Below are 27485 nucleotides of genomic sequence, written 5' to 3' on the forward strand. Positions count from 1 at the left end.
ATAACGATTAGTACAAAAGAGGTCGAAGATCAGGTTAAGATACATTCAAATCAACACATAGTTGCCCTTTAATTAAAGATCCGAGCAAAAGGCTTTATCATTTTTTTGGAGATACAGGGGGGTCTATATGTATATATAACAGTCACTAACTGGGCTCACTTTTCTTGTAGACTTATTTAATTATTTTGAAACCATTTCTTATGTCTGGGCCCTAAAGCAAGAGGGACATTACAGAAGAGAACTATGGAAGTATTTGGATGTTTTTGTTGTGTCTTTTTGGACGTAGAAAACTGTTCTCACTACAGTGAGTAGAACATTAGTGGTATTGGAATTTTGGGTGAACTTAGTTAGTTAGTCTAACAAGACACAAACAAGATTGGTTATAGGAACAAGTCACAGAGCAAGCCATGAATCCTTCATGGTATTGGACATAATGCTTTTGTTGTATGATAGCTATTTTGGTTTTGCCTCAGATAGTTTCTAACTGACTCACAACTTTATGTGTAAGTCAAAGTGCATATCATATTATATTAAAATTCCATTTGTTCTTTCCCTCCAATTTTTGAGGCCCCCAAATGTCCCTGGTGGCCCCCACTTTGAAGACCAGTGCTCTAGACCACATGTGTTAAATTCAAAGCCAAATGGACCGCCATGTTATTTTATGTGGCATCCTTGACGGTTGGTATAAAATCAAACTAAATTCATGGTCATGTTAATATCAGGACCTATAATAATGCCAGTGTTTAAAATAAGATAAGACACTAAATTAATCAATGTCATCAACTGTACAGAAACGTTCAATGACAGTAATGATGAAGGAATTGAAAGGAAGTGTTTGATGAATAACAATGAGTCTCCAAGTATAAAAAGACTTTCTGTGAGAGGCGACTTGGTAAACATATATTTGGTTTCATCCGTGACCTTGACTGAAAATATTTTAGGCCCAAAGATTTGCAAAGGTTTTCTATTTCAACCCTCTGTTCTAGGACAGTTAAATAAAACACTTCAATGGTTCATTAACTCGGCTGCTTGTTTTTAAATACATTAACATGAATTTAATATAGTTTATTTTAAGAAAGTAGCAAAGAATGCTGATAAAACAAGATAAATATCTTCTTCTATTAAAGCTAATTCTGCTATAGTTGTTATTAAAAAGCAATAATAATCACCTTTATGTTTCTTAATGCGCTTCAAGAGACCATTTTTCACCAAATTTTGAAAAATAATTGCTGAATATAATAGTACCGTATATTTTTTGTTTTAAAATCTGGTACTTTGTCTTCACAGGAAGTGTTGTTTACCTTGGAATGATGGTGGGAGCCTTCTTTTGGGGAGGGATGTCTGACAAAGTGGGTCGCAGACAGTGTCTCCTCATTTGTATGTCTACAAATGGCTTCTTCGCCTTCCTGTCGTCTTTCGTCCAAGGATACGGCCTCTTCCTTCTCTGCCGCATCATAGCAGGATTCGGGTAAGTCTGATAACGTAGAAGTCACCCTTGTCCAGACAGAGATGGTGAGCCATCACTTAAAATAATTTGTGGGAGTGAAGCCAGGAAGTCATTTATCATCCATTAACTCAGCAGACTTTCCTTAGCAACAGGATCGCCCAGTAAAGTCAGTGGACGGCAGGGAGATATTCACAGAAATAGGTTTGAGATCTTTCTGGAATAGTGGTGTCCATACTGTGTTTTTTTTTGCCATACTTTTTTCTTTTTTCAGGGGATTATTTAAGAGTTGACTTATTTCATTCATTTGATTGGGTTTAAATGTGTTTGTTACCCCTTAGAACTGGTGCAATATCAATTATTATTTTCAAGAATAATAAGATATGTGAAGATTTTTCTTATGAAGTATAATTCATTTACATTTTATTTCACCTTAATTAATATGTTTATATATATAACACCAGCCAAGAATGAACATTGTTCTAATATATAAAAGCAGAGACCAACAATAGTACTAGAAAATCACGTTCTTTTTAGAAAAAAAAAATGGTTGCTTGACTGCATGAAGTATTTGTATTGGATTGTGGACAAATGAGCCGGATAAGATTGAAAGATACTACGTGATACACCACTGACCTTGTTAGTAATGGACTAGTAGTTAGATTGAAAAGGCTATGGATATTGACCCATGTGAGCTCTAATGTGAGTTTTGTGCATTTTCCAAACAGATTGCATGAATTTCCACTGATTTAAATGAATAAAAAGCTGATTCAGCATCTGATGTGATATAAGTAGTAGAATTAAAGTAGTTGTGATTAATCTTTTTTTTTAAACATCTACCAAATGATCACTAATATTTAGTCCAAATAAATAAAATAAAAATAATAATCAGCTCTTTTTCTTGTAATAAATGTGTGTCAGTTTTTTTTCATTTTCTTCTACGCGGTTGGAAATGATGACGCCGTATATCATCAGCAGTACTTAAGGAGACCGCAGTATAAAGTGATTCATTCCCACATGAAGTCATGACCAGTCCTCCACCAGCTAATACAATGATTGGATCCTTCTCCCGTGGGGCTTAAGAGTAATTGAAAAATTGACAATACTACCAATGCTTCGAGATCGTCATCGATTCTTACTTGTACTCAGTACAAAGACAGTGTCACTCCCTCAGTTGGTTACCTTTAAAAGCATTGTTAAGATCAACACGACAATCTTTAGAACCGACTGACGTAATCTTTCTTTCTGCTTCTCACAGGATCGGAGGTGCTGTGCCCATAGTGTTCTCCTTCTTTTCAGAGGTCCTGTCTCGAGAGAAGAGGGGGGAACACCTGAGCTGGCTCTGCATGTTCTGGATGATCGGAGAGATCTATGCATCTGCCATGGCCTGGGCCATCATACCCCATTATGGTGAGTTTATGGGCCAGAAAACGCTCGCAAAAAAAAAAATCAGTGAGTGACCTCACGCACATGCAAAAGATGATGTCATTTCAGTATGTTGGATCTAGGGCAGCCGAATAGGTCAGGAATACTGGCCAATATATTGGTTCACCTTTACATGGTACTGCATATTTAATATTTTGTTGCAACTTCAGTCAGTAACGAGTTATTTGAACAGCAGATACACTTAAACACAACCACAGAACTTGTGGTGGGAGGAGGTTATTACAACACCTACCTCGCTTATGGTGCCAACAAAAAAGAACCCCGTAATCCCTTATTACACACTGCACTATTTAGTGTTTTCTGATTGGATGTTACAGTACTGTAATTAAATTCTACATATGTTGCTTTGAGTGGATTGATGGACTGGGCGGCAAAGCATAATGGGAGCCGTTCAGGTCACTGTTACTGAGAAGGTTGATGAGAACGACGGCACTTCATATGCAATGTTGAGTTTTCAAGTTTAGATAAATGTTATTTAATTTAAATAAACGAAAAATTAAATAGTCCGCACTTTGCAGATTTCGTTTAATGCGGTTGGTTTTCAGAAGGTAACCCCGCAATAAACAAGCGGACTGCTGCTACACCTTTTGAGACTATAAATTGAAAACACTTTTCTATTCTGCTTTGTGACATGACAAGTGACAAACAGGCCAAAATAACCTTGTGTAGAATGCTGACTACACGTTTTCCCCTACTGTTAGATTTCCTTTTGTGGCTGCGGTTGAAGGTGCCAGTTTCCCCCTCCACGAGAATCAATCAGTTAATGGCTACAGTATGAATTGCCGCTGGCGCGGAGAGGCAGAGGTTAAGAGATTAACATACGCATGGATGCCATATAGCAGTCACACAGCGGGGCCACTGGGACCGAGGCGTCTGTGATTTATGATAATACTGCATTAGAGAGCCGCCGTATTCCTTATGGCACCGACAGGGAATTTAAACGAATCTCTCTCTAACTTTTTCCTCTTCTTTTTTTTTTTTACGACTCTTCTCCCGATTTTCGTGCTCCTCTCCCTTCTTCTCACTGTCCTTCCCTTTTTTTATGACCACTCTCTCTGTCGCGACTGAGTGTTCTTGTTGAACCTAATTAGGTTTTTCTCCTTGCTCTGATAGGACAAAGCTACAGCTAGGAGTGATTTATGGCCCGAGCGGGCTTTAGCCGACCCTTTGACGTCAGTGCGAGGCTGTGTGTATGTTTCTGTGGCGTGTTTTCCTGAGCGCTGGCTAAATGCAGGTCTTCTTCGATGAGGCCAGAAGGTAATACTTTGTGACACTGCATCTGCAGTACCTATATTGAGAAGCTGCAGTAAAAAAAACAACATTAAAAGAAAAACTACTGACACTCTACTGAAATTGAAATTTCTATCACAGCTAGTTAGTGAGGAATAATCATTTTGACTGCTTTCTGTACTTATATATATCCATTGTTCCCAAAATCTTCTTTACCCTAAGAACTTACTAAGGGGTTGGACTTCAAACCTGCTTTTCTCCTATGCTGTTCACAAAATAATCATCTCTCAATATGAAGAGTCCTCACAATCGTAACCTATAAGCACCATCAATACATATGTGAATTTGTAATAATATTAAATTGAGCAAAGTTTGGGTAAAGAATTTTTTTCAACATATATATCCTTTATTCCAATACACTCAGATGTTTTTTTTTTATCTATGATGAATACATTGCTGCAAAATTCCATCCTAAAGTGATACACAAAATTCAAACTTCACTCATTTTCTACTCACCTTCATGTCGACTAAGGGTTGGGATTATATTTCAGAGTAATCTTTTCCTTTTTAGAGTCATAGGCAAAAATCCATGTTCATTTGAATATTTAAATCTCCCTCTTGTATTGAAGCTTCAATATGACGGAAAAAAAAGGATAATATGTATTTTAAGCTCGGTTTTAGCAAAAGTTTGAAGAACAACAACGATACAGACAAGAAGTTCTCCAGGTTAACATCTCGAGCGCTTCCAGTGTGTGTAGACAGACGACTATATGCGCTATATACGGTTGTCTACGTTATTTCGTAACAATTTCTCTCTCTTGTCGAGGCTTCAATAAATGGACATTACAGACGAGCACCAAAGACGTATTTGCATGTTTAAAATTGTTTCTTTTTCGATAAAGATGAACACTGAGCTCCAGTAGCTACATTAAAATAAACATACAGTTTTGTCTTTAACTCTAAAAAGTAACTGATGACTCTGAAAAAAAATGAGTGAAGTTTGGATTTTGAACTATCAATTTAATGCCTCTAAATTACAACTGAAGAACCATTGAAGTGGTGCATACTTACTTTAAGCTTCACATGTTTTAACACTCTTTTCACCTCACCGCTTTCAATTTGAGCCTAAAATACACTGACTTATTTCAGCAAAAGGTTTTAGGTTCGGTTCCAACTTGAAGCAACCTATGAGTATATTCTCTCTGTTATGTAGGTTTACTCTGGTTTTCTTCCCACAATCCACGTCCATTGAGTTTTCTAAATTGTCCATAGTTATGAGTGTGTGTGCTAGTGGCGGTTAGTCTCTGTGTCTGCGACCATTATTGGGTGCTACACTCAAAAGTAGACCAAACAAATAATTATAAATAGTATATTATAATTTTAGTTAGAAGCTGGTAGAAGTATATTAATTAATGGTGGCTCCATCTATTTCAATTATATCCATGTTTTTTCCACTTCCAAAAAACACTTCCATTCATTTCGCTCTCATTGGATGTCTCTTAAAACATAATATTAATCCTTGTTTCTCAGCTTTTTCTCAAACACTGGCATCTTGATAGGTCACTATATCAACATGGACGTTAATCTACTCCGATTTGAGCCATTTGATGGTCCACATAAAAAGGACCTGGAGGACTAGATTTGGTCCACGGGCACTACGTTTTTTCACATGCAGAAAATATGCTTTAGAAAATGAATTGAAGAATCACTCACATAGTGGTCGATGAGGATAGCACTGCTGAATAACTATTTAATTTGATACTCCATTAGATCTCTGCTGCATCTTTTCTACTCGCTTAATTCAAATTCCTTCTCAAAGTGTTCCTGCCAGCTGCACAGCTGGAACCCTGAAGCAGCTTTGCTCACTACAGATCCAGATCAAACCGTAGTAAGAGTCTTCAGTGAAATCTTTCATTTTTACTGTATTTTCATCGCCGTCTTTGGATCATCTTGGTATGATAATTAAATACAGTATTTCACCTCAAGAGTTCTGAGTATAGTATGAATGAATTGACAATGGCTAAAGGGGACTGAAAATTCTGCTGTTCCTCCTCATCTGACATGCGGACAAAGACTTCTTACTTAATTACAACGAGAGTATACACTTGATCACAGATCAATCAGCTCCTGTGAATTCAAAAAATGCTGCACGGTAACTTCCCCTGAGCCATCAATCTACAATCTATTCAACCTAAACACCGGCGGTCCATAGAAGTTGTGTGCGGCTGTTGAACCAGTCATCCATAGACATAGTCAATTATGTACATAATCCCTGTAATGAGATTTCCAATAGCATGAGTGAAACGCTCACCCTGGGGCCCGAGAAGCTTCAGCACATTACTGTAGAAAAGGCAATCTCTGCGAAACAACTGCATTTGCTCTTTATTTTGGAAGACACACACACACGGAAAAGTCATACAAGCCTCGAAAGAAACGTCTCTAAAGCACATGTAAGCTTGAAATGATCACCCATTTTCTTTCACTTCACACCTCATTCAAATTTTGGATTTGAGAAGGAACTCCAGAGGGCTCAAGGAAGTGTGTGGAGAACCGTCTTGCTGTGAGGCGGCTACATTAATAACAACGCAGTGATGTGACGATAAAAAGTAATTAATTTGGCAGTTGACAGGATCGTTTCATTTCAGACAGAAGAATAAAGTGAAACTTATTTAATACTATGGAGAAGAAATAACTATCCTATTGCAAGTTTAATGGAATGTTTTCATTCATGGTGGATCTGGAATATCAAATTATATGAAAATACAGGGGCAACAATTTAATATATTGTAATACTGTAGGAACAATGATATATTTGTATAAATATACTGACGACACTGCCATTGTTGGATGCATCAGGGACAACAGCGAAGACGAGTATAGGAGTCTGATAAGTGACTTTGTGGACTGGAGTGAGAGGAACCACTTGCAGCTGAACACCTCAAAGACAAAGGAGCTGGTCTTGGACTTCGGGAGGTCCAGGACAAAGCCAAGTCCAGTGTCCATCAGAGGCGACGAGGTAGAGATAGTGGACAACTATAAGTACCTCGGTGTGTGGATGGACAGTAAACTGGACTGGTCCTGCAATACAGACCATGTATATAAGAAGGTTCAGAGTAGACTGTATTTTCTGAGGAGGCTCCGATCATTTAACATCTGCAAGAAGCTCCTCTGCATGTTCTACCAGTCTGTGGTGGCCAGTGTCATGTTCTATGCTGTGGTGTGTTGGGGTGGAAATGTGTCCAAGAGGAGTGTCAACAGGTTGGACAGGTTGATCAGGAGGGCTGGCTCTGTGGTTGGAATGAAGCTGGACTCACTGGTGACAGTTGCTGAGAGGAGATCATTGAACAAACTACTGTCCATCATGGATGATGACAGTCATCCTCTGAACACTGTCATCAGTGAGCAGAGAAGCAGAATGAGTGCACGAATGCTCCTACCCAGGTGCAAAACAAATAGACTCAGGGACTCATTCATACCTCGGGCTATTAAATTGTACAATTCTGAGTTCGGGGGCAGGAGTGGAGTGAGAGTATCTGGATGTTCTGTTCAATGTTAGTCTTTGTATCCTTTGTCTTTGTTGTTTTTCTTTGACCTATGTTCTTTGTCTTTATCTTTATACTTAGATTGTGTCATCTTATGTTCTTTTCTTATTTTATTTTTTATGTATTATTTTTTATTGTTTATGAAAAATTGCTGGCTACTGGAAAAAACAATTTACCTTACCTTACCTTATATTTCTGGTATATTCAAGCCCTTTACAGACCACATGACACTTGACAAAGTTGTAACAGCTTTCATTTTTTTTAAACCAAAATATGTCCAAACATCAGCCTTAAAAGCTGCTGACTGTATCCTCTGGACCTCAGTCATTGCCATGATCTTGTGTTGTGATTTCATTGTTTCTTAAGCTATGGAGGATGTCATGACTGCTGCCATGTCGCCGTCTGAAGTTTAATTGCAGCTAAAAAATAAACACTGTTTGAATATTTGCATGTTTTTTAATAAATAATGTATCAGAATTTTCCATCAACCCTATATGCACTATTGGTTCCATCCATTCTGGTAGGCCTACATAATTCTTAACTTGATTGCATCCTGTGTTTTTATAAACTTATGTCAAATCGGCTCATTGGGGGAGGTATGCTCCTTCATAGTGCTTTCCTCTGTTAAATTAAAAGAGTTCAGTTAAAACCAGAATTTAATTCCCTAACATAATAAACAAAGATGATGCTGATCATTATTTGTAACAGAAAGCATTACTAAATTCATAGAAAACAAATTAAATATAATTGTTTCTTTTACCTGTGGTTAACTTTTCTGTTTTCCCCACTTATGGTTGTTACCGCCTTATTCTTGTAATTTCAACCTGCTTAGTTTTGCTGTGACAACCAGATGAAAATGTGTGTACATTCATATATATAAGTGTGTATTTTTGTGTCCGTATTGTCGATATAGAAGATTCCTTTTTATGCATTCACAAGCATACATCACTGATCTGATCCAGCCTTACACCCCAACTCGGGCTCTGAGGTCTGTGGATCAGAATCTATTTATGGTTCCACGCACACGGCTCAGGACCAGAGGAGAGAAATCTTTTCAGGCTGTTGCTCCTAAGCTTTGGAACGATCTTCCCTGTCTCTTTGCGCTTGATGGAGTCTACTAACTCCTTTAAGAAACACCTTAAGACGTTTCTATTTGTTCAGTCTTTTCCTTGATTTTCTGGAACTCCTGTGTTATTCTCAGTATTATCTTGATCTTTAAAGTATGTACTTTTTTGAGTATTGTTTTGATTGTTTAAGCGCTTTGTGACCCTGGTCTCGAAAAGCGCTATATAAATAAATATTACTTACTTACTTACATGTTGTATTGATTATTGCATGTTTCATGGATGCTTTTACTACTGATACCAGTTCTGCAACCCTTCAGCCTTTTTTAAAAATATTTGTTTTTAGCAGTTTTAACAATTTTGTTTTGCCAAAACAGTGTTGCTAAAATATGCTTGGAGATTAATTCCAAACAGGCTTTCCCCAGCATTACCATTAGCGTTAACCCCTCAACACTCCCCGACTCCACTCCCACGCCTGTTGATGGATAATGGTGTTATTCCCTTTGGAGCTGCATCTTCACGAGCGTGTGGAGAGGCGTAGGAGGTCACGACTGATACAGCGGCTCCTTTATGATGGAAAAAAAAAAAAAAAATCCCAAAAATGACAGCGGAAATCTCATTCTCCATGCACTGACTCTGTGCCACAAACCATGTGTTAACAGTTCATTTTTGCTGTTATTTAGTCGTTTATTTTACGCACGTACGAGCTTTTTGGATGTAAGATTTTAATCTGATTAATCCGGTTTATTATTAATTATAATTAAATAAGATGGCAGTTGTAGTTTTAATTATTTTGTTTTCACAGTACCAGTTTCAGTTTTTTTTATAATAATAAAGGTATATATTGAATATTCCTGCATGATATTTTTGATTAAAAATCCCATTTTTCGTTTGATTATGCTTTATATGTAGTTATTTGTGGCTGTATGTATGCCTTGCGGTTCTGTGTGAGTGTGCTTTACAATGATGAATGAGTATGAGGGGAGTGCCTGTGGGCTGAGATCAGGTGCAACAAGATTTAACTTCACGGCAAACACTCTTTTTTTTCCCCTCACGCATTCAATGAACCCGTCCCTGTCTGATATTCACTGCTGCCTCCAAGGAGCCATTTTTCCCCATGAGCCTATACATCAATCTGTAGTGATCCTGGAGTTAATGCCAACAGCTTAGTGTGTGTGATGGGAGCGGCTCTTCAGTCCACACACTAAAAAGAAGATCTTCTTCTGGGATATTTTCAACAAATTCAAATGATATTCATTTGTTTAATCATGAGAATAATAACACTGGATTAAAAATTGTCTTTGTCGCAGGTTGGAGTTTCAGTATGGGGTCGGCATACCAGTTCCACAGTTGGCGGGTGTTTGTGGTGGTCTGCGCTCTGCCCTGCGTCTGTGCCGTGGTGGCTTTAACCTTCATGCCTGAGAGCCCCAGGTTTTACCTTGAGGTAAAGCTTTCCTCGTTTTTTCCCCACTGAATATTCAAGACAAACGCTCCTACTGGAATATTGAGGAGATCACGAACAGCCTCTTAAGTTAATCATTCCTGCAAATCAACTCACTTATAACCTTTTTTTTTTGTCCAGGAAAAACATATATTTCTTAGATATACACTTCCGCCTCTCTCTGATTAAAGCCACTAAAAGTGATTCTTCCCTTTCATCATCCTCTCCTCTGCTGTCAGGTGGGGAAGCACGACGAAGCCTGGATGATCCTCAAGCAGATCCACGACACCAACATGCGAGCACGTGGACAGCCGGAGAAAGTCTTCACCGTGAGTGTCTTGGCATGGATGCTTAAAGAAGCAAAGAGGCTTAAATTCCTGTCAGCAGCGGTTCAAGTTTGAACATGTTTCCTCCATAGGGTCATATCGGAGTTATCGAGCTTCTGAAAAGCAGTTTTACGCCACTCAGGATTAATTTATTTGGGGGGTGACGCGTACGTCGGGAAAGCCTCTTAGACAACACGAGTTTCTGAAGTGTGGAACCTCATTCGTAATCACAGTTTTTCTTGTATTAATAATGCAATTAGAAACTAATCTGTCATTTGTGAAGGCGGGAAGATTCAATGTTGCCAGTTTTGATTTATAATTTACTCATATCGATTGACTGGCAGGTCTTTTTGAGATTGAATTTGAAGGAATGTGGCTTTAAAAGAAGCAAACATAACCCTCACTAGATAAGCAAGTAAGTAATTAAGTAAGTAATTTTTATTTGTATAGCGCTTTTCCAGACCAGGGTCACAAAGCGCTTAAACAATCAAAACAATATTCAATAAAGTATATATTTTAAAGATCAAGATAAAACTGATAACACAACAGAAGTTCCAGAAAATCAAGGAAAAGCCTGAACAAATAGAAACGTCTTAAGATGTTTCTTAAAGGAGTCAGTAGATCCATCAAGCGCAAAGAGAGAGGAAGATCGTTCCAAAGCTTAGGAGCAACAGCCTGAAAAGATTTCTCTCATTCCTCCACAAATATCTAAAAAATAGTGCTTTTTAATGGACATCAGGTTTGACTAATTCACACATAAAATATCAAATTGAGTCTCGATAGTTGCTTAAGATTTTGGCCCCTTGTGTTAGTTTGAAGGTGTCAGTTTGACCTCCTGGACAGCAGGTGGCGACAAACCTTCATGAGAATCAATGAGAATGTATGATTATCAGCTTGATTAAAGCTTCTTGGAATTAGATCTGCATAAGATGTATCTTAGTTTTAGATGTCAGTTAACTACACTTGTGGTTAGAACCATGTTTTTTCTACTTGTTTTGCTAATTTGAAAAAATAAATGCCTCTTTCCATACTATCTTTATTAAATATACTTTCAGGTGAACAGAATCAAGATCCCAAAGCAGCTGGACGAGTTGGTAGAAATGGAGTCAGAATCTGGAAATCCAGTTTCTAAAGCGTTCTTCCGGATGAAGTCAGAGGTTCACGGGGTGAGTGTGCCCCAATAATACTCATTTTTTAGATCAAAATCTTCACACTCAAAACCACTTGGTCGTCCTCCCCCCAGATCTACGTGAATCTCTTGAAATGCTTCAACTACCCGATGAGGGAGAACATGACGCGGCTGGCTGTGGTGTGGTTCACGTTGTCGTTCGGGTGAGCTCCTGAAGTCGTTTATGTTGTGAAGTAAAAAAAATCGTTATAATTTGTCTGCTGGGATAATAGCACGAGACAGGCCGGCTCGTGGCCACATCGCATTTGTGTCATCTTGGCCTCACGCCTGTGAGACGTTGCACGCTCTCAAAAATCAATCGGCGTCGTCGGATCAATACTGGTCCATTTTCAGAGACACAAGTTCCAGAAGCCGCAGAAGTAAATGATAAATGAGTGTATCTTTAACAGTGAAGCTTCATTAATGGATCATTTATTTGTGTTGTTGCGGGAGATGATTGGCAGGAAAAAACGTAAAGGACAAAAAAAAAAAACGACTTCATGTACAGTAAACTCAAGGGGTCTGATTTATAAAATGTGAGTAAATCTGCGTATAGATTTACACATAAAGGTCAGTGCGAGGTGTTAATGATCCTGTCGAGATGCCAGACATGATACAAACAGAGAGAGTGAGAAATATAGAAAAAAAACTTTCCAAAGCAGTGACTGAAATACATTTTGGTGATGTAGAGTTTAGAAAAACATTTTAAATTGTTGTGTTAGTAGTGGAGTTAAAAACGTATATTTTATTTCCTTATGTTAGCATTGAATTTAAAAACGATATATATTTTATTCTGTTATAAGTGGAGTTAAAAAATGTTTTTTATTTTCTTTAATTAGTAGTGGAGTTACATAAATATATTTTTTTCTTTCGTTAGTAGTGGATTTAAAAAGTAGTGAAATTGTGATTGAGACTAAACATACATTTGAAAGCAATACTTTTTCAAATGTATTTAAGGCTTTCGCATTAATATGACTAAAACAAACAAACCAAAAGGTTGAGTTAGTACTAAATAGTACAAAAAGTACTAAACGGAAATTGCCAGCTAGCTTTAAGAAACATTTCTACACAGGGCCGTATGAAAGTAGTCAAAGGGCTGCAAGGGCCCCCGGACCGCTCTAACACTTCTTCTATATAAAGTCTTTACGTGTCATTTGATGTGTTGCAGATATTATGGTCTGTCAGTCTGGTTTCCTGACGTCATCAAGCACCTCCAGGCGGACGAGTATGCGTCCAAAGTGCAAATCCACCAGAACGAACGCATCGAAGATTTCACCTTCAACTTCACGTTGGAAAACCAGATACACAAGAACAGTCTTTTCATCAGCGACCGGTACGAACCATCACACGTGTTTAGAAACTCAACTGATGTCATACCGTAGTCGTCCTGTTGATCCCTCAGGTTCATCAACATGAAGCTGAAGTCCGTCACCTTCTACAACACCACGTTCCGTCACTGCTACTTCGACGACGTCACATCGGTGGGATCTTACTTCCATCACTGCACCTTCATCGATTCGTTCTTGTACAACACAGGTGAAGGATCCGCACCACCTCGGCCGACCCCATGACTTGACGCTCATCTCAACACTTTCTTGTCGGATCTGTTGCAGATATCGACGAAAACAAGTTAATAGACGGCACCGAGGTGATCAACAGCACCATCACCCACAACAAGACCGGCTGCCAGATGACCTTCGACGACGACTACAGCGCCTACTGGGTTTACTTCATCAACTTCCTGGGGACGTTGGCTGTCCTGCCGGGGAACATCGTGTCTGCCCTGCTCATGGACAAAATAGGTCGATTGTCCATGTTAGGTGAGTTTGACGTGAAGGACTCTGTAGGTTGGTTGACTTTTCTTTTTACACCAAATAATATTTTAAAAATGTAATTGATTGTCCTTGTTGATGGTAAGGTTTTGTTTGTGGTTTTAAGTGTTTACGTCTGCGTTTCACTGACCTGTTTTCTTCATATCTATTATTTAAAAATTGAGTGAGTGAAGCTGCTTGATCAGGAAAATGATGTTCAACACAGATGTTGGTGAAAAATGTGTATCAAAGATTACAACAAAATTGGTTTTAAAAAGGCTGACTCATCAGAATGGCTTGTTCGTCTGGTTGCTGGTGTATCGTTGAGAAAGCTCTTCTGCCACTAAACTCATCATCAGCCTGTTTTTACATTTGTGTTGTAGCAGACCCTATAGCAGGCTTCAACAGAAATCTAATTGAATGCATTATTGAATCTGCTTTGATGTATAGAACCACAGAATCATAGCATAAAGAAGATCTATAGGGATATAGATATATATACGTTAAGTCATGTATATCACTGTAAAAGGTCTGTAAAAAATCGTAAGAATAGACTATTAGCGACAACATTAGCTTATCATTTATGGCCCATAACCCAAATTCCCATATATATAACTGTAAATGATGTTGATCTACTATAGTAAAGCTTTGTCAGCTTCAACTTTTTCAGTTATATTTATATTTAATTATCTAGCATTAAGTATCCGCAAACCTTTCCTAAACACATTTTTATTAAATTGAAATATGTTTAAGTACATTTTATATTGTATTGTTTATACAATTATTTATTTTAAGAAAATACAGTTGTAGGTGATACATATCAATCCAGAGAATTAAAATGATGATCTGTTGTTATTTATTGATGTACAGTATAGAATGTTTACTTCTTCTCGTGTCACACGAGGAGAAGTAAACATGCTCCTACCCAGGTGCAAAACAAATAGACTCAGTGACTCATTCATCCCTCGGGCTATTAAATTGTACAATTCTGAGTTCGGGGGCAGGAGTGCAGTGAGAGTATCTGGATGTTCTGTTCTATGTTAGTCTTTGTATCCTTTGTCTTTGTTGTTTTTCTTTGACCTATGTTCTTTGTCTTTAGACTTAGATTGTGTCATCTTGTTCATTCTCTTTATGTTCTTGTTCTTATTTTATTTTTTATGTATTATTTTTTATTGTTTATGAAAAATTGCTGGCTATTGGTAAAAAACAATTTAGATCAATAAAGTTTTACCTTACCTTACCTTACCTTACACAATGTCACTGGTTTGTTTGTAAATATATTTTTTAATGAAGTAGATTTTGTTCAGTCTGTTTAAAGTCTTCAACACTTCAGTTTCAAATGTGAATTATTCACTTAAAAAACAATGTGATTAACTCGAGCATTTGTGCGTCGATGCTCCTCAGGAGGCTCCATGGTTCTGTCAGGCATCAGCTGCTTCTTCCTGTGGTTCGGCACCAGCGAGTCCATGATGATCTTCATGTTGTGCCTTTACAACGGCCTCAGCATCTCTGCCTGGAACTCCTTGGACGTGGTCACGACCGAGTCCTTCCCAACCGTCAGGAGGTGAGACCCGTGAACATAGTTAGATGATCAGGACTTGTTTGTAACTTGTCTTCACTCGCAGAGGAACGGGCTTCGGGTTCTGCAACGCTCTGTGCAAGTTGGCCGCTGTCCTGGGGAACCTGATCTTCGGCTCCCTCGTCGGCATCACCAAGGCCATCCCCATCCTCATGGCGTCGTCGGTGCTCGTGGGCGGCGGCCTGGTGGGTCTGCGGTTGGCCGACACCCGGGAAAACGTCCTCATGTAAAAAAAAAAAACACCAGCATTTTGAAATCATCAAGCCAAGGAAGCAACGAGCAAGAAATGCAAACGGCTTTGTTCAAACGACAAACATATCAATAGTTTTAACACTTTTAAAGTTGCTTTTCTTTAAGATTCAACCGTGAGATCCTTGAAATATTGACACGCTCTTATTAGGGGCCCGGCAGATGGACAGAAACGTGGAAAAACAAGTGGTAATGAGCATCGCCCAATCTGCCGTGCGGTAGGAAGGGAATAGATGATCAAGACGGACGACACTCCAGACAGATGTGTGGCAGCTGGATTCCCCTCGACAAGACACACACCTCTGTGACACATCAGTGATGCTTTTAATGGAAATTAGAGTTTTAGTTATCGGTAAAATGCTGCTGAAGACAACTCGGAGATCTTCGTTAAATAAAACACATTGTGACAAGTACTTTAAGTAGATAAAACTATAGCTTTTAACTCTAGTATTCAGGCCTTATATATTGAGATTAATTTGACACATGTTTAGGCAGAATAATAGTCCAGAAGAGATGAAGAAATGCGTCTGAATAAATAAATGAAAGACTTAAAGGCGGGAAAGAACGGCTTGAGTCCTCAGGGAAAACGAGAAAGTTACAATAATGACAGACATTATTATCTATAAAGAGAAAATCTAAACTCTCCATTGTAAATTAAGAGATTTAATGAAGCAAGACAACATGTAGCATCTTTAAATGAGCAGAAAACACGGAAGAATCTTCCTAGAGCTAAATAGTAGATGACTTTCTTTGTCGATGTACTTATTTACTGCAGGCACTTTAAACAGACGACGAGCCTTTTGCATTTCCTGCAATACAGAGAATAAAAAACGCCATATTGAAATAAATCACATGTATTTTCTTGTTCTAATAGTCGTAAAAGATGCTCTTGCTTTTCTGCTTTATTGATGTTGGAGACAATGCTTTCTATCCAAATGTGTTTTTTTCCTTCTGTGGGTTGCTTGTGGCGATGAAACTCGATGATGATGTCATGTCATGCTGCTTTCTTTTGAAAATACTGAATGGCCTTTTTCTTCTAAATGTGCCTCTCCTCAACTCAAGCAAGTCTGGCCTCATGTCAAGTAACATCCGCGGCTACCATCAGAAACTGAAGTTTGCGCGAAACTTTTATTTGAAGATCGAGTTCAAGGTCGTTTGTTTTTAATTTGGTAAAAGCCTTTTTTCCATAGAGTGTGTGGCTCCTCTTGAGCTGCTCATCTCAGAGCGAGTCTCTACATGAGAAGCTTAAACCGAGAGAGGCGTGAATCGTGCTTCTCTGGACAACAAAGCCGAGAGGGTGACGGTGACGTCCGTGACATGTTCAGCTAACTTTAATTGCAGTGGCGACCTCCGTCTAGAGCGAAAATAGTGTCTAAAGTTGCAGATGCGGCAGCTCTTTAAGTGTAAGTGGAAGCTAATCTGAATTAGTCTTACGATTTTTCAGTTATAGTTCTGAACACCAAACACCATGCGATTTCAAAGATTTAAAAATATTTTGTTTAACAGTTGTTCTTTTTCTTCTTTTTTACATCATGAATCTATTTCAATAATAAGTGCACACCATGGTCGAAAAATCATTATTATCATTTATATGTGACTCAAATAAATTGATAATCCAAGATATAAAAAAAGGTCTTTTTACTTTAAATTAAATATATAACGTCTAAATAAATACATATAAATGAAATAGTTCTTAAAAAAAATGCTGTAACTAGTAAATGAAAGTCGTGTAACAATAGCAAAGTTTCACACTTAAATTGAGTGTCTGTTTGACCCTGAGAGAATCTTCAACTCAAATGACATCAATAAATCATCCATGCTTCGACTAAATCTTTGAATTGTTCAACTTTTTAAAGCAACTGAATTAACATAAATACCTGAGGAGTTACCCTTAACATTTGACTATAAACTTCTGTAACTTCTAAGATGTTCGCTCACAATTCACATCATATTGGTGATCAATTTGTCGAATTAGGATTAAATGAGTCTTGATCTTAGAGCAACAGCATTCGAACTAGGCTTTAGTCAAACAATCCAACTGTTATCTCACAAGCCTAAGACGACATTTAAAGTCATCTTTTGAATAAATAGCTGTTGGTGGACGAGGAATCGAATCAGAAAACAGTTGTAATGTATTTGTTTGTTGTAACATCAGCACAGGGTCAAGGCTGTATTTGAAATATGTGATTGGGCTGAAAAAAGTCAAGCCTGAAACCATCCTCTCCATCACTTTGCTTGTTCAAAAAATCATCATCTTTGTCCTTTTTTTGGAGATAATTTGGGTTCATGCTTATACACACAGTATATATACGTAGTGTTTTGTGTGTGAGTGTGTGATGTGCGCGCAGGTGTAAATAATGTACATAAGAAGCTACTATTGTATAGGTGTTGAGTCTAAATGTGTATAAAACTGTCCTTGTTTGTTCAAGTGATAAGTTACTGTATCTCTGTCGTACATTTCTGTCCCCCTGCTCTGGTGTGTGTGTGTGTGTGTGTGTGTGTGTGTGCGTCAATGCGCAAGTGTGGGCATATGTGTGTGTAAAAAACTTGCATGTACTTCTTCTCCTGCTCTGTGCTCAGTTTTGTGTTTTACTGTGAACTATAATTGCGGAAAGAAACAATGGCAATATTCATATTTTGTTGGGAAAAATGTGAATGTATCGCTTCTACGTTATATTCATGCGTTAATGGAGGCGATCAAATGTATGTGGAAAATGTCTGTGTTCATGTGAGAACTACTGGATGATTGACATCAGAGGTTTAAAGAAAAATGAGGTGCCAAATGATACAGAGTGAATTATATTTGGGAAAGGCAGGGATTGCAAACTGTAATTTTTTTGAACATATATATACAATAAAAGTTTTGTTCTATAAGAAAGTTTCAGAAAATCAGTCAGACATTTTGTTGAAGTGTGAAGCTAACATTTATGGAGTACTATGCATGCCTAAAATAGGAAATACATACGATTAAGTTAGCTGTAAATATATGTAAAAATTAAATAAATGAACAGTATTTAATATAATAATAATAAGTGTATATAAACATATACGCTTATATTCCAGGGTATTCCTCTTTTTTTGTTACTTCTACTTCTACTATACTATATATATACTTTATAACTTCTGCTTTTAATTATTGCAATTCTGGAATACCATAAACATCTCGTACTAAAAACTATTGCACGTTAAAAGCAAAACGAATGCTGCCATCTAGTGGTAACTGTACTGTAGAGCGAGTTACAGTTGCACTAAAAAAAAACACATATATACAGGTGCTGGTCATATTATTAGAATATCATGAAAAAGTTGATTTATTTCATTAATTCAATTTAGAAAGTCAAACCTGTAGAATGTATACATTCATTCCAAACAGACTGATACATTTCAAGTGTTTTTTGCCAAAAAGAAGATGATTATAGCTGACAACCAATGAAAACCCTAAATTCAACATCTCAGAAATTAGAATATGGTGAAAAGGTCAGATATTGAAGACACCTGGTGCCACACTCTAATTTGCTAACTAACTCAAAACACCTGGAAAAGCCTTTAAATGGTCTCTCGTTTTGATTCTGTATGACACACAATCATGGGGAAGACTGCTGACTTGACAACTGTCCAAAAGAAGACCATTGATACTTTAAAGAAGGAGGGCAAGACACAAAAGGTCATTGCCAAAGAGGTTGGATGTTCCCAGAGCTCTGTTTCCAAGCACATTAATAGAGAGGCCAAGGGAAGAAAAAGATGTGGTAGTAAAGAGTGTACAAGCAAGAGGGATAAACGCGCCCTGGAGAGGATTGTCAAACAAAACCGATTCAAAAATGTGGGGGAGATCCACAAAGAGTGGACTGTAGCTGGAGTCAGTGCTTCAAGAAGCACCACGCACCGACGTATGCAAGATATGGGCTACAGCTGTCGCATTCCTCGTGTAAAGCCACTCTTGAATAAGAGACAACGTCAAAAGCGTCTCGCCTGGGCTCAAGACAAAAAGGACTGGACTGCTGCTGAGTGGTCCAAAGTTATGTTTTCAGATGAAAGTAAATTTTGTATCTCCTTTGGATATCAAGGTCCCAGAGTCTGGAGGAAGACAGGAGAGGCACAGAATCCACGTTGCCTGAAGTCAAGTGTAAAATTTCAGTCAGTAATGGTCTGGGGTGCCATGTCATCTGCTGGTGTTGGTCCACTGTGTTTCCTGAGGTCCAGGGTCAATGCAGCAGTCTACCAGGAAGTTTTAGAACACTTTATGCTGCCTGCCGCGGACCAACTTTATGGAGGTGAAGATTTCATTTTCCAACATGACTTGGCACCTGCACACAGTGCCAAATCTACCAGTACCTGGTTTAAGGACCATGGTATCCCTGTTCTTGATTGGCCTGCAAACTCACCTGACCTTAACCCCATAGAAAACCTATGGGGTATTGTGAAGCGGAAGATGTGAGATGCCAGACCCAACAATGCTGAAGAGCTGAAGGCCACTATTAAAGCAACCTGGGCTCTCATAACACCTGAGGAGTGCAACAGACTGGTCGACTCCATGCCACGCCGTATTGCTGCAGCAATTCAGGCAAAAGGAGCTGCAACTAAGTATTGATTGCCGTACATGCTGAAACTTTCCATGTTCATACTTTTCAGTTGGCCCACATTTCTAAAAAATCATTTTTTGTACTAGTCGTAACTAATATTCTAATTTTCTGAGATACTGAATTTGGGATTTTCAGTAATTGTCAGTACTAATCATCCAAATTAAAAGAAATAAACATTTCAAATATATCACTCTGTGTGTAATGAATTGATATAATATGTACGTTTCACGTTCTGAATATAATTACTGAAATAAACTTTTTCATGATATTCTAATAATATGACCAGCACCTGTATACCATTGCATTCCAAAAACTATAAACAAACATCCGATATTCATTAAGTGATTTCGCAGGGGTACTAAGCGGATCCCAGCTACCTAGGGCAAAAGGCAGGGGACACTGTGGACAGTTTGCCAATTCACAAGAAAACTATTGATCTTATTTTATTCTTCACAAAAAACAAACATTAAAACATAATATGAATACTATACAATAATAAATGAGTACAAACAATAATACAAATAATAAATATGATAACTTAATAATATAACTAACATAATTAAATTAATAATACACCAAAGAATAATAAATATATAAAAAAAATAATGATAGAAACAACAAAAGTAGTAAAAGCGTTAAAAGCAACAGAGATAAAGATAGTGAGGGCTTTATAAAAACGTTTAACCATGAGGGCTTTATTTCTTCCTTTAATGTTAAATAGAACAAGCTGACGACACATTTCTCAAAGGACTGCACTTGCCTTTTATGACGTATCAAAGCTGCTCACTTGTCTTTAAGGCAAACACACAAAAGCCAAGTAAAGCTCTAAAAGTATAACTCATTGATTCTGTCAGCGGCTCTCTGTCGCCTCTTAAAGATCCCTTTAACTGAAAGAATATTCATCGATTAAAAAACAGGGACGATTTCAACGAGCGAGTCAAGCGTTGGACACAGTTCACCAGCAGGGGTCGCACTAGCGCAAGTGGTTTGCGGCTGGAGCTCGGGGTTCAACAGAAACACACACACACTTCGACCAGGAGTCTCTCACACACACACACACACACACACGCTCAGGATGGGGATTTTCAGCCGCAAGTGACCAAAGAAACTTCCACCACTTGTTATTTATACTGTTGGTTTTATTTAAACCAGGCGGCTCGACTTGACGTTCAACTTTGTAGCCGTGAGTTCACACAAGTTGAGGAGGAAACGAGACAGGATGTATCATGAAGAGACCGCTGCTTTTCAAAAGCCTCGCTATGGAAGTAAGTATTTTTTATTTTTTATTTATTTAATAATAAAAAAAAAGATAAGAAATGTGATCAGGCGCCAACGGAACTATGTTTGATTAGCAGCAGGTGGTTAAAGTGTTAGCTAGGTAGGTGTGGCTGCTGCTAACTATTTATACTGGAAACTAACATTTTGTTTTAATAATACTATATTTAATTAACCAACAGCAACCTTTTTTTTTTAATTTAAAATGGTTCCTAAAGCTTAAGGTCTTCTTTAAAAAACGCCACAATCCACCCTTTTTATTTTGTATTTCCATTTATTTTATGTAAGACACACACGGTGTTTTTCTCATAAGTTAACCATTAACTTAAGATCCAGCACAGTAAGAGCGATATATAACTGACCCACTTAAAAAAAAGTCTCGAGCATGAATAGAGAAGATGTGTCAAAGAAAAGTATTCTATTATAAATTCCGCTATCTTCTCTCTCCCCGGGGTCAAAGTTCACGGCGATAAGGACAATCAAAGTGTGTCATTGAATGTTGTCACAAGTTTAGATTTCATCATCTTACTTGGAAACAAAGACACGACTTAAAGAAGCCAGTTTTTTTTTTATCACGTGGTTTCACACTGTCCTTGTGGTGAGGAGAGTAAACATTTGTGTAACTAATTGAATGTGTTTTATTAAGTATATATAATATTGATGGCAGTGAAATCATCTTTAGTATTTTCACCCTCCAGGGGATCAATAAAGTATCTAAGTATCCATCTATTAATATCTATAGATAACTATCTAACAGTTGAACATAAGTCTGTGACACTCACTTCCTGTCAGTCAACTGTAACACAAAGTGTCACTTGGGTTCATATTCTGACTGTCGTGTGTAAACCTTTAAATATTCATCGTAACGCAAATATCTTTTCTTGACAGATGGAAAAATGATTAGTTTACTCATTATTGAATTTAAATAGAACACGGTCAACAGACGCGCAGAAGAAGTCATTAGCAGCGTCACTTTAACAAACAAAATATCAATTTAAAACAGTGCGTGCTTTAGGCAACAATGCTCTGTAGCTGTTGGCGGTTCAGTGTCGCAGTGTTTTGGCCACTGATCAGCTGGAATTCACTGTATAATGCAATCTACTCTTATCATTGTCGGGCGACCAGTGTACTACTCTACCCTGGCTCTTATCTTGAAGGAATTCCCACACTCGGATGATCAGACAATGATACAATATATTGTGATACTGTGGGAACAAGTATATATTAGTAGTATTGTCCGAGTACTTGACTCTGACTGCGTGACTCTTGACCAAGTTGTAACTCTTTCTTATTTGTTTTGACACCAAAATATGTCCAAAAATCAGTTTTACGTGCTCCTGGAATCCACGAGTATCCTCTCGTGCACAGTCATTTTTTGGGATCTCGCAGGATTTAATTGTTCCTTCAGCTGCAGAGGACGTAATGACTGTTAGAGTCTTGCTGTTGAAAGATTAATTGCAACGCAGAAATAAACAAATATCATGAATATATGCATGTTAATTGTAAGAATACTGTGCTGTTAAACATCAAAGGAGTATTGCTATATTTAATTTAAATTCAATATTTTCTCACAACCCTAGCAGAGAGGCTGTTGTTGAGTCAGTGTAGTGACAGAAAAAGAGAAAGTTCTCCAGTTTCCTTTCCTTTTTTTTGTCTTCTCAGCTGTAACTCAAAGTTCAGTGATTAAATTAAATGATGTCGTTTTTTAGTTTTTCTTATTTAAAAAAAATCTGACATAGATTCATTTAAGACTATCAGTGGAATGTCAGCCTGAAGTTTAGATTGTCATAGTTTTAGAGATTCGTGTTGACTCTGACTTTTACCTTTCACCGACAGTCAAACAACATCTTCAAAAGGAGCCGCGTTGAGTCGATTTAATTGGGTTTCACGTTGTAAAATTGTGTTTAAGTTGTGGTTCCCGACGTTCTAAAAGTAGTAAATGCAGCATGTTGACCACAACAAACCTCACAAAGATCCCTTGAAACTAATAGGACGACGCACAACTTGCCCTCTCGCTCCTTCTTATTTGTGAAGAAGACAAATTATCACGTGAAGCTACTTTTTCATCCCATGAGCCGCAGAAAAGTGTTGATTGACCCGCGGTCGACGAGCATGTTCTCTCATGTGAAAATTCTGCCCGACTATAATAAAACAACCAACCACCTGGGAGCTCAGAGCTTGTGACTTGCTCTCCGCTCAGCCAGAAATAAAGAGATTTGATTGGATTAGGGAAGAGTAAGAAGCACCGTGGGAGGAGAGAAGTCATTAAGCGGCAGGTAAAGGTCAACAACCCTCAGCAGGAGTCAGTTGTCACTTACATGTTCCAGGCGTCTCAGCAGAGGCTGCTCAGCAGCACGATTGATCGGAGACTAAAATATGATGACGGCAATGGATCATCTTGAGATTAGACGGTGGCTTCTAAAGCACGTGTGATCCCCATAGGTTGCATGGTGCTATGATAAGTGGGCAAGTTTAGGCGAAAAAGTCTAAAGCAAACATGGGAACACATGCGACCCTTTGAACGTATTTATGCTGCTCTAGTGAGGTCAGAGTTGAACATGTATGTTCCAGACTTACATTTCATTTTTTGCGTAATATTGTATATGTGTTAAATACAAATTTTTAAAGTTATTTTTACCTTTATTTCTTTGTCCTTTTTGTAACTATGTCCTGACTCTCGTATAAATTAAAAATAATTTTGGTGTCTTTTTTTAATAAAAGTTTATTAATGTTTTATTGACATAGTTAAGTTATTTTATGTTGATATTTTTTTACAACACAATTCGGCTCTTGGCTCTTCTCTTTTGGTTTGACGGCCCCTTACAACAGCATATACAGTGTGGCCCCTGGGGTATTTTAAATGCTTGGGTCTGAAAAACAAAACGGTAAAACTTTTTTCTCAAAATTTTGCTTCGAGAAAACGTTAATTATGAAACTTAACTTACACATCAAGGCTCTTGGATACACTACAAATTTAGCAAGTTTGCCAAAGGGCTCTTTGCATGTCTACCATGTGCTGGAAATGTAGGAAATCCCAGCCTAATTTTTAGGTCATCAATGAGCTGAGCCAAAAGGCCCAATTTAAATTGTACTTGGATCTCTACGACCAAATGGACAAGATTATAAATTCAAGAAGTCAAAATGTTATCCTGTGCTGGGAGCCTGGACTCTACTTTAGAGACTGTATGGAGCTCAGTCACCCGGAAGTGACTTGGAGCAGAACCACTTTGGAGGCATCTTCAATTCTTTATTCAAGGGTTATTAATAGAATGATTTTTCCTCAAAAAAAGTCTCTCTTTGTATTTCATACAAGTGTCGAGTGAAGATAACACTATCAAAAAGTAAAGGAAAAGGCGTTAAAAAAAGAAAAGCCAAGCTCTCAAAATCTTCATTCATATCTTTGCAGTTGAAATATTTATGTGTCAGCATGTGCTTTTGGATTCTGAGATTTCCTTCAATCCACTATTCCAGCTATAGATAGAAAGAGGTGGATAAAATTTGAATGAGCACTAGTGGGAGTCGAGGGTTTCCTACTATAAAGTGACGGTTCAAGAGCTGAGACAAAAGACACTTTCTCTGCATCTCACCTTGAGCCTAATCTGTATATTCTCTCTCTTTGTAGCCATTCAGGACGACGAGAGGCTGTCGGCGGAGGAGATGGATGAAAGGAGGCGAAAGAACATTGCGTATGAATACCTCTGTCATCTGGAGGAAGCCAAACGGTGAGAACTACTTCAGTTTGCAGACGTTAAAAGAGGATTATAGGGAGACAGACACAACATTTGACACTAAATACAAAAATCAACAAAGGAGTCTGTGAATAAATAATACATGTACAGTTGTCACAAGAGAAGATGATTAACTCTGGTGTTTGTTTATTGGTGTGTGGGAATATTACCATCCATCTACATTTGAGCTGCTATGTTTAACTTTTTTTTTAAATTTGGGAGCGTCTACAATGTTTGTTTTGCCAACCAACTCCGCTAAAAGTCACCCTCATGACAGCTGCCCGTGAGGCCTCTGAACAACGCGAAACCACTTCCTGTCTTCTTGAAGAGGGATTCTATCTGAGCAGGAAGTGTTGTCTCGCCTCTTTTCTAAACACAGATTTTGTGACGGCTACACCCTATCACGCTAATATTGATTCCCAAGAGTGTTTATTTGGATCGAGCTGGTTCTGCGTGACATGGCGTGAGGGTGGTACGATCAAAGCGCCGCTTTTATTGTTGCGAACCTCACTTTTTTTGTGACTTCTGACTGAATGTATGACATCAATCATCCAAGAGTGTGACCTGAAGTAACCTCTTTCTATTCTACTCAACTGACAGTTTTAGAACTATATCAATATTAGACAGGAAAATAGAACTAAATGTACCATTACCTTTTTGGTTGATTTCCTTTATTCATCGTCTTTAACTTAATTTAAAAAAAAAATTGCTCATTCAATTAAACCTTTTTCAAAATTAATCAGAATAAACACTTTTCTTTAATATTTGAGCTGCACTTGTTACATTTTCACCATCTTTATTTTATTGATAATTGTTAATCGCAGTACTGCTTTATGGTAGAGTTTAATTTTATTTTTATTTACTTGTTTTTCTAACCTGACACACAAGTCCACAAGTCATTTGAACCCGATTGCAAATGGAAATAATCATAAACGGATCACTAAAGGTTATTTTTTTTCCCTTGATAGTCAGAAGAAGAAATGGAAGTATTTAGGGAAAGAACTCTAAATTTATTTTCTGGCATAGTCAAACTACTAACTTATTTTATGGTCCGGTCAAATTGTCGTATTAATTGTTATAAATTATTTCCACAATTTTCACAATTTCCCTTTTTTTTCCGCCTATTTTTAAACTTCTTACTTTACTTTCTCTGTTTTTTTTCAATGGACATTGATGAATCGTATGGTTCTTTTTTATGTGTTGTCTTGTAGCATAAATTTGATCTTTTATTTTTAAGTTAAGAGCCCATGTGTAACCCCGGGGCCAATTGAGGTTGGACAAATAATTTTATTTTATTTATGATAAGTTGGTGTTTAAGATAAGATAAGGAACATAGTTTATAGATGTCAACATTAACAGAACAACTGAGGTTAAAGGAAAGGAGTTTGATTGTTTGATCAGAGGACAATAAGCGCAGAGATTATTAAGATTTATTGAGCCGAAAACAAATGAAATAACATTCCACAATCGTACTCATACATGCTGTTACGGGCAGCTTGAATTAAATATCCATTTGGTTAGGCTTGTGGATAGTCAAGGTTGCAGGCAACCCTCAGGATTGGTCTCAAATACAGTGAGCTTTTGTCAGATAATTTAGGTAAGATTGAAATATAATGAATATAATCAATTAATTTCAGTGTTTGGCATCAGTGTGACACCGATATCTAAGACCATGGTTGCCTGGTTTTGTGACAGGAAAGGCATGTGTGACAAAGACACGTTGAAAAAAACATGAAGAGTAAACGGTGAGGCTCGTCGTGTACACACTAGAAGACTGTCGCAATGTGGCCGTCGTGCAGCGCCATATTGTTGACAGTGGAAATGATGTATAACTAGACGTGATGATGGAGGCTCCCAGACACTTCTTTAAAAAGTCACTAGGTCAAATAGGGAGTGTGTGAATAATAGGGGAGGGTGTGCTTGTAAAAAGTTATGGTCAAGTTGATGGATGTTAAATATTTAGACGGCAGGAGAGACGACGAGAAGATTGGTAACTTATCAGGTAAATTGAATACAATCACAAGGCTTCTAATGAGTAGTTTCTACTCTGGTGTCATTTACCGGTAACAGGAATGTAAACAAAAAAATGTGGTTCCTGGAATTGGACTTGTAGACTCAACGTTTTCTACTGTCTACTGTGATCTCAAGGACAAAGAGAAACTCGTGACCAGCATGACCTGATGTAACGTAGAGTGACACAGATGCGGAAGATGAACACTTGATCTGTAGATCTGATAGCGATCGCTCATATGTTGTCTTGTTTATCTTCACGGGGCGACAGGTCGGACAATGACAGGAAGAGTTTTGGGGGGGCTGTAAACAGGAGAACTAGTACTTCCTGCTTCAGAAGTGTTCTCCTGACATTGTGCTAAATACAGGAAGTGACTGAACTCGGAGGAGTTTTTTTTCCTGCTATTTTTTTTCTGATCCTCTTTCCCTATTCAAATTTAACTGATACATATGTTTTTATTATATCAACTCCAAACATCAAGCCCCCCCCCTTCCATATAGAATACAAGCTGCTCCGTTCTTCTGTGGGCTTGAACCATCTAACAAGCACCTAGTCCATCTTTAAAGGGCTTGTTTACACAGTGACATCTTT

At 37.8% G+C, this 27485-nt stretch overlaps 2 protein-coding genes across 3 annotated transcripts in view; both read left to right on the forward strand.

The window, feature by feature from the left end:
* Positions 1 to 18066, forward strand: part of sv2ca (synaptic vesicle glycoprotein 2Ca) — a 28990-nt gene extending 10924 nt beyond the window's left edge. For both annotated transcript variants that reach the window (XM_087794246.1, XM_087794255.1), the window contains 11 exons: positions 1288 to 1468; positions 2703 to 2854; positions 10037 to 10170; positions 10407 to 10496; positions 11549 to 11659; positions 11737 to 11825; positions 12830 to 12994; positions 13064 to 13197; positions 13275 to 13481; positions 14877 to 15036; positions 15098 to 18066. In XM_087794246.1, the coding sequence (XP_087650372.1) occupies positions 1288 to 1468; positions 2703 to 2854; positions 10037 to 10170; positions 10407 to 10496; positions 11549 to 11659; positions 11737 to 11825; positions 12830 to 12994; positions 13064 to 13197; positions 13275 to 13481; positions 14877 to 15036; positions 15098 to 15281 (1607 nt within the window). In that variant the 3' untranslated portion in view covers positions 15282 to 18066. The remainder of the gene's footprint in view (positions 1 to 1287; positions 1469 to 2702; positions 2855 to 10036; positions 10171 to 10406; positions 10497 to 11548; positions 11660 to 11736; positions 11826 to 12829; positions 12995 to 13063; positions 13198 to 13274; positions 13482 to 14876; positions 15037 to 15097) is intronic.
* A 2674-nt stretch (positions 18067 to 20740) lies between these two features.
* The window catches only part of iqgap2 (IQ motif containing GTPase activating protein 2), a 28254-nt gene continuing 21509 nt past the window's right edge, over positions 20741 to 27485 (forward strand). Inside the window, exons 1-2 of the mRNA XM_087794267.1 lie at positions 20741 to 21145; positions 24778 to 24877. Of these exons, the coding sequence (XP_087650393.1) occupies positions 21100 to 21145; positions 24778 to 24877 (146 nt within the window). The 5' untranslated portion in view covers positions 20741 to 21099. The remainder of the gene's footprint in view (positions 21146 to 24777; positions 24878 to 27485) is intronic.

This window comes from Callionymus lyra, chromosome 1 (assembly GCF_982586985.1).
Source record: "Callionymus lyra chromosome 1, fCalLyr1.hap1.1, whole genome shotgun sequence".
Classification (NCBI taxonomy): Eukaryota; Metazoa; Chordata; class Actinopteri; order Syngnathiformes; family Callionymidae; genus Callionymus; species Callionymus lyra.